This window comes from Halyomorpha halys, unplaced genomic scaffold, assembly GCF_000696795.3.
Source record: "Halyomorpha halys isolate HHAL.00 unplaced genomic scaffold, Hhal_1.1 Scaffold184.1, whole genome shotgun sequence".
In the NCBI taxonomy this organism is placed as follows: domain Eukaryota; kingdom Metazoa; phylum Arthropoda; class Insecta; order Hemiptera; family Pentatomidae; genus Halyomorpha; species Halyomorpha halys.
In genome coordinates, this window is record NW_027105747.1 from 114,113 (window position 1) to 122,314 (window position 8,202).

General features: G+C 42.3%; 1 protein-coding gene across 1 annotated transcript in view; it reads right to left on the reverse strand.

Moving 5' to 3' along the window:
- Positions 1-7,575: 7,575 nt before the first annotated feature.
- LOC106679206 (digestive cysteine proteinase 1) overlaps positions 7,576-8,202 on the reverse strand; it is a 401,586-nt gene continuing 400,959 nt past the window's right edge. The window contains exon 4 of the mRNA XM_067053494.1: positions 7,576-7,884. Coding sequence (XP_066909595.1) covers positions 7,834-7,884 — 51 coding nt within the window. The 3' untranslated portion in view covers positions 7,576-7,833. The remainder of the gene's footprint in view (positions 7,885-8,202) is intronic.

An 8,202-nucleotide genomic window follows, 5' to 3' on the forward strand; every position in this document is an offset into this window, starting at 1 on the left:
TAGAATTAAGTACAACTGTATAAATATTTTGTATAACCAAGCAAAAATAAATATCTGAATTCAATATGTGAACTGGTTTATTATTTCAAATATATAACATTGGATTGATTTTAATTTATATTTATGTAATATTAGCATAGAGTATACGCTGTCACGGAAATATGAGGCCTACACGGGCACGGTTTTTTTGCTATTAGTAATGTTATTAGTAAAAATAAGATTTAAGAATAAAAAATTGGAATAAAAATACTTAACCATGAACAATGAGAAAATTGTAAAATATTAATTAGAATTTCCAAAATATGCAACGTTAAATGTTGTAATATTCTATTGCGTCATAAACACTATTGACTTTAAAATTTAGATACAGTTTGTTACAGTAAGTTTTAAAAGTTCCGGTTTAAGATAGAATATAAATCCCCAATGACTCTAAATCCCCAAAATTTGATCTTAGTTCCACATCCTTTCCTGGGTCTAGTCATGGCACAGGTGGCGTATACACTGCTTGAGATAGAGAAGTTCATTGCCAATCTATGCTCGCAAAAGTAGTTATTTCCGTACGCACACCTAAGACGATGGCCTATCTCCTCTCCTTCTCTCCAGCAATCTTAGTCCGCTTTATCTCAGTAACTAAGATTGTAACCTTATCCTTAACGGTTACACTGGTCCGTCCGCTTCATCTCGGCAACCAGTGTAATTTCCCGTCTCTCCCCGGCTCTAGTCCGTCCGCTTCATCTCGGCAACCAGTGTAATTTCCCGTCTCTCCCCGGCTCTAGTCCGTCCGCTTCATCTCGGCAACTAGAGCTGCACCTAGCCTTATCAGCTTACTGGTCCGTCCGCTTCATCTCGGCAACTAGTAAGCTGGCTCCTGTCTTGACAGTTGTAGTCCGCCCGCTTCATCTCGGCAACTAGAACTGTTACTCTGCCTCAGACTCTCTCATCTCGACCTCCTCTACCTAAGTCAGTGTCCAGGGTTCATACTCTGGGACGGCCGTTCCTAACTTTTAATGAATACGCCTTGTCGTGGGTCTTCTGTAAAGTCATATCAGGCTGGAGAAATCGCCTAAGACCAGACATCCCCGACAAGTGATGTCCCCGACGTGATATAATCGCCAAGGAACCACAACCAGTAACAGTTCTAGTTGCCGAGATGAAGGGGGCGTACTAGAACTATCAAGATAGGAGTCAGCTTACTAGTTGCCGAGATGAAGCGGACGGACCAGTAAGCTGATAAGGCTAGGTGCAGCTCTAGTTGCCGAGATGAAGCGGACGGACCAGTAAGCTGATAAGGCTAGGTGCAGCTCTAGTTGCCGAGATGAAGCGGATGAACCCGTGTAACCGTTAAGGATAAGGTTAGAATCTTAGTTGCCGAGATGAAGCGACGGACTAAGATTGCTGGAGAGAAGGAGAGGAGATAGGCCATCGTCTTGGGTGTGCCTACAGAAATAACTACTTTTGCGAGCATAGATTGGCAATGAACTTCTCTATCTCAAGCAGTGTATACGCCACCTGTGCCATGACTAGACCCAGGAAAGGATGTGGATCTAAGATCAAATTTTGGGGATTTAGGATTGGGGAGGCCTAGTCCATGCGGCTGTGACCGGGAAGCGGTCGGTATATGTCTGTTTGAGATAGGTTCGTGCATTGCATTGTTATCATTTATTATTCATTGTTCAGATATTGCTAAGTATTATGTACAGAAATTATTAATATATAAAAATTACAATATGTCTTTAACAAAAAGAAGTATTAAGTAAATTTGAGAGCTTCGGTGAGGCTCGAGGTGGAGCGCTCTGGTGAGTTGTGGTCCAACCACTTGCTCCCTCTCGCTACAGTTCAGTCGCTTTAGACGTATGGTTCCATGTGTTCACATTTCAGCCAATGGCGGAAAGTGTGGGTGCCCGGTTGAACTACCGTGAAGGCAGTTTTCATCTCTTGTCTTCCCACCAGGTACGCTGAGGTGTTATACCACATAGTGTCAGGCGTTGAAGTCTCCCAACTGCCAGTGGTTCATTCTTGCCCCATAGGTGTCTAAGAGCTGCCGTAGTTCCGATACCAACCCTCTAGGACACCGGTAAACTCCCGTGATGTAGGTTGGTTGGTGCATCAGCACTTGAACGGTGAGATGACTTATCCTCTCTTATTATTAGCGTCTTGGATTTTTAGAAGTGCCGGCATCTTCTTCCAACGAATTCCATGGCGGAGAGCTATGCGAGCACAACCTAGAGGGTCGTGGAGGTCATCAGTGACTACGCTATACCCCTGATATATGGTGGTTGCCCCTGTATACTGGTGTCTTTTAAATCAGGTACAGTTAGGTCGGTGAGCGCTAGGAGCGCCTCCTCATCCACTAGTTTTCGAGTAATGCCTCAGCAGTTATAATTAAATACCCGAAATGTATTCATGGCGATTTTTGTTCCATAATTTCTTTTATGATATCAGACTTGAACGCCTCCATGTCTCTCATAATCTGGGAACAGAGTTCGCTGAACATGTAATTCATTTGGGTAACAGTAGTCATGAATAGCTAGGGTCGAATGAGCCGTGAAGGGGTGCTGGGCTCCCATTAGTTGCAGGTCGGGAGACACTGGAGAGTCTGGTATGGGCTCTGGCGCAGGTGCTGCTGTGGACGGCTGGATAAATGATGAGTATGTGTGGCTACACTCACCATTCTATTGATAACTAGGTCTGTTGTTTGTAATGGTGGGAGGCTGAGCACGAGCTGCTGCTGGCGCCCTCGCATTGGCAGCTGCCCTTTCCACTTTCCTGGACTCCATCTTATCCACGATCTTCTTGCGCGTTTCGCACCCACGGAAGAGTGCCATATGTTACAGCCCACAGTTGGATCACTTAGAATCCCCCACCCTAGGGCAGGCACCGATGGTGTGTTTCTGACCACAGTGGATACACGCTTCTATGTACCCACAATAGTTCTTCGTGTGCCCCAACTGATGGGATCGGTAACATTGAGGTGGGCCAGTTTCTTTCCTTTGAATAAAATGGTGGGCTGTGAACAGGCACCAGTCAACATGTCTCACCTTTTCAATATCTTGAAACCCCCCTGTACTGGCAGCATGATAACAATATGTGAGAGGGGGTTTTTCGTTCCATCCTGGTTTGATTTTTTAAGCCTCCTTATATCGATGGGGACCAAGTCCTTAAAAGCGATCTTGACATCTGGCGAGATTGAGATGTCTAAATTTCTGATTATATACCTATTTTGGGTTTTTCTTCTGCGAGGGGCAAAGATGTGTTGCTCGACCTTTAGGAGCTTAAGTCCTTTTGTTACAGTCTCACGGTCATCATTAGACTCAAGAAAGATCGGAACCCCTCCCCCCCCCCCCAACTGCAGTTTTCCGTATCAGGTAGTTTTGAATTTATTCAGGCAAGTTCTTACCTGTGGAAATTAGTGGTCACTGAAAACAATGACTGGTGGGATGGGCGGAGATTTCTTTGTAGAAGTCGGTGGATAAAACAGACAGAGTATTTATTCGGATCGACGAAATCAGGGACCGATTTCTCCAACTGCGGAAATTTAACAGTTTTCGTCTTCTTTCCCCGCTTATTACGTGCTACGAGTGTTAAGTCCGGTAACCTGCAATGGGCCAATGCGCCGCATTACGGGGCCATGACGCCTTTGATGGACCAGCGGTCGGAATAGACCCGTTTTCATCGTCGGAGTCCGGCGGCGGATTGCGGATTGCGGCCTGCTCTGGCTCTAGGGAACAAGCCATCAAGCACTGTTATAGCACAGTTAATATAAATTGTAAAAGTTTGTAATAATTGGCTGAGAGATTGCACTGCAGTGATGGGAAAAGCATGGTCTAGTAAGTTAGTTTATATTAACACGGCATTATTCACTTATTTGCACTGATAGTAAAATGAATTGTACCTTAATAATGTTGGTCCACGCTTTTCTGAGTCCAAAAAGAGCGAAACAACAGTTGATATTAACTAGTAAAAAAGAATCCTTTATTCTTGAAGATATGTTGAAATGACGTCACGATGATGTCATCCGGTCTGAGCACTGAGCGTCCGCAACACAGAAGAACTGGCACTGAACTGCATTCATTTATTATTAGAATCCTATTTTCTTTTTTCAGAACAAATTTTTTTATGGCGTATTTATAAACAATGTACTTTCTCGTTTTACTGTTGAACATTTACATTCTAAGGAGTCTTTTGGAGTATATTAGTTTTGTTGTGCGTATTTATAAAAGTGTACAATGTGTTGGGGCACACATTATTTCTGAATTTAATAAACTTAAATCTAATAAAAACTTAATCCTAATACTACGTGACCTTACGTAGTGTGTTGCCAACGCACCGGATGGCGGGCGGGTGTTAACGTGTCGAATAACGGATTTGTACAGTACGAAGTGAATCGAAAAATTTGATGTGTCGTCGCTTGATGAAATCCGGCACAGTGGGCAACTCGAACAATTGATGCAGCTCCGTGGGCCTCTTCCTCCTCCACGATGTTGTGCGTACGATTTTCCTCAACATCGAATCCTGAAAAGTTTGAAGAAGGCTCTGGGTGCCATCTAATATGTGGGTAAACAAAGGTGCCCCATATAGTAGTGCTGGCCTCAGGATACTTTTGTATATCTACAGCTTCAATCTCAAGGAGAAAACCAGGGAAATGAGGAGGTGGTTGAGACGATATGACTGTCGTCTTACTGTTCTCGCCTTCTGGTATATATATGGGCAAAAGCTTAAGATGGCGGTCCAGCTTACGCTCAAATATACAATTGAGTTGGAAGGTGTGCTCACCGTATTATTCACATGGAGAGTCTTCGGCAGTCTTGATCTCTTGTGCTTTGTGTGCGCGAACACAGTCCGTTTGGGTGCATTGACTGAGATGTTCAAGTAGCCCAGCTTTTGAACAATCTCAGAGCATACTGCTTCAGCCTGATGTAGAGCTGTCTCGGCGTTCATACTGCTGCTGTATATGGTAAGGTTGTCAGCCTAAGTGGAGACCGTTACTTTCCTGTAGTTCTTGCCAACCACATCAGCAGTATAAATTGAAGACTGACGAGAGAACTGGTCCTTGAGGCACTCCACAAGTCAGTGTGATAGATGTTGAGTGTTCCTCACCCACACAGCGGTCCTGCTGTTTAGAAATGAGGTGATCACACTGTAGAGCTGTTCCGGGCACTCCAGGCCCGTTAGCTTACGGTATAGAATGCCGTGAGACACGGAGTCGAATACTTTTTTTTGTCGATGGATAACATGGGCGTTGCCTCATTCCGGTTGAAGGTGGTATTCACCTCAGTCTGGGGTTTCATTAGGTGATGTTCTGTGCTGAGCTTGGAAGCCGGTATGTTCAAAGGAATTACCGAGTGTTCATCGCAGAATTCCCGAAGGTAATTAAGAATTATATTTTCGTAAACCTTTCCGAAATGAGGAAACAGACTGATGGACCTGTAGTGATCCGCCTCCGTTCCAAGCTTATTCGGCTTAAGGTATGGAAACAAGATGGCATATTTCCATTTATCGGGAAATTCTGCACCCCATCATGCCCTGGGGCCCTATTGCCCTGCGTTCGTCGAAGTATTGCCTTCAATATTTTAGAGGAGACAAACATGAAATTCTCTTCTTTAGGCATGGTTGGTACTGACAGCGGATCTCCCGTTCGTTGTTCTATATCATACCGATAGTGTTGTGCCAGTACAATAGTTTGCTCTCATTTCTTGAATTATATTCGTCATGTACACTTGCATATCGCTCATGATCTTTGAGAAGAGGTTGGAGAACATGGAATTCATTTGCGCCATCATTTGCATCAGCAATTGTGACTGGTCAGAGACCAGCAATTGGTGGAGTGTTTCAGAATACTCCACCTGTTCCGCGATTGAGCCTCCGTCGATTTGTGGTGTGGTGGTGGGGCACAGTATGTCTGAATAGGGTGCATCTACCCTCACTATCCTGGCGGCCCTCCTTTGAGTTGTGGTAAGCCTGTTGTTGCTTAAGCGAATCTTCTTCTGTTCCGCTAGCTTATTTTTCTGGCTTCATCATCTTTCAGCAAGGTTACTCTAGTTTCACATTGTCTGAACGAAGCCACGTGGTCTTCAGAATAGTTGGGACATTTAGGTGGACTGGTCCGAGGACAATCGCTGATGTGGTGGTCTTTTCCGCAACCTACGCATCACAGCGCATAGCCTGTGATGCAGTAGTTCTTTGCGTGGCCATATCACTGGCATCTGAAGCACTGAAGTAGGCCACCCTCTTTTTTTGGTATGTATTTAGCAACCGTGAATATACATTTGTTGACGTGGCGAACTTTCTTCACATCTTCAATGGTTATCGTTGACGGTACTGTCCCCTGTACTGAGACCCCTCTCTCTCTTATTGGCATCACAGTATTTTTGCCCTCTGCATCTGTGTTCAGAAGTCTTCGGATGTCCCTGGCACCCATTGGTCTGAATGCGTCTCCTACATCTTGTATGGGTATTTCGACACCTAGATTTTTAATGACATATCGTGCTTCAGCGGTGCGTTTCCCAGGTAGTTCGTAGGTATGATGTTTAATATAAGGGTTTTTAGGCCCGCGACAACACGTTGTTTCTCATCGAGTGTATGGGTGTATATGTGAATACCACCTCTTATGGACTTCAACAAGTACTCACTTATTTTTAATTTATCTAAAAAGGTACGAGCTTCCTTTAACGTATGTTCGGGAGCTAGTACGAAAGGTGGTACTGGCCCCGGTTTGGTAGTGGGCCCACTTGTTGATTGGTCCTCAGTTGGTAGGTCTGATAGGACCCAAAAGTGGTTACTGAATTTTATGTTTGCTATATGATTTACACTGTTTACATTGTTTGCGATAGCATTTTTCGGATTTACCACTTTAACTGTTTTTACCGCTGGTGGTTTAGCACCAGGGGTTTTCTTAGTCCCTCGTCCGGATTCTAATTGTTTTTCGATGGGATAAATTCACATTTTTATTTCTGTTTTTAGAGGGTTCGGAAAAAAAAAATGGGATAATGATTCCGTCAAATCTAAAACGGTCGGTGAGAGACACCGCTTGTGAGGACGCGTTTATTTACGGTTCAATTTATTCCCTTTTACCAACTCTCTTTATTGTTACAAAGTATTTATAGTTTTGATGTTTCTTACATCTGTATAATAAAACACTATTTACATATTAACAAGTAAATTAATACATATTCGTATAGGATAAACAAGAGTGACGCTCCTGGGTGACGAAGCTCTTCGTCTCGGCGGGAAGTTCGATGTACGGCCGGTCTCGGATAGGTAGCGTCGCTACAGGATTATATGTAGTTTTAATGTTTTGAAGCTCCGATGTAATTTTTATTTTCGTAATTTTTTCAAACAGCCACTATTTTAATTCCCCCTCCTACTATGGTTGTAGATTCATCAATTATGACTAATAAGTAATTATAGTTTTCATTAAAGTAATAAAAATCAGGATGAAATAACTTTTTCCATCTGGCTCTTAGAGTTGATGAATGGCTCGAGCCAGAGAGAAATATTAGAGATGGACTGAGGCTTCACTTTACGTAAAAGCACTAAGTAGAGAGTAGAAGAAAATAGAATTATTAGATTCAATACTAATATTTTAAGAATTTTATTTTATCTAAACATAATATATTAGGTATATACATTATATAATATGTTACATTTTATGATGATTGATATTAAAAATCTAATTTCCCAATTGAAATAATTGATATTGTACAATTATATCTAAAGTAAATAAAACCTTTCCACCTCAAACATTTTTTGATCAAATATTCTAAAGCCTTTGAATTAGAACAAACATTACAGATCAAGTCCCTTAGAAGATTGTGCTCCTTAAAGTTTCCGCACCTACGAAGTTGGTCTACGGTAGCCTAAGTGTTGCTTCAGTTCATCCTCCGTCTGAAATCATTTGGTAATATATAATATTTTCAAAAAAATGGGCAAAACAAACTAATTGAAAAAATAAAACATTTTAAACTTAAAGCTGACCCAGACTGAGACCAGGAGTATTGGACAAACCTGGCGAATTGGAAGAGGCAACCACACGGTAGGGGTGGGAAATATGAGTATTTAGTTTCCTATATTCGATATTTCAATATCTATATTTTATAATCGGTAATATCGGAATATCGATATTTAGTAACTGGTTATGTCGGAATATTGATATTTAGTAACGGGTAATATCGGAATATCAGTTTTCTAAAAAAATATAATAAA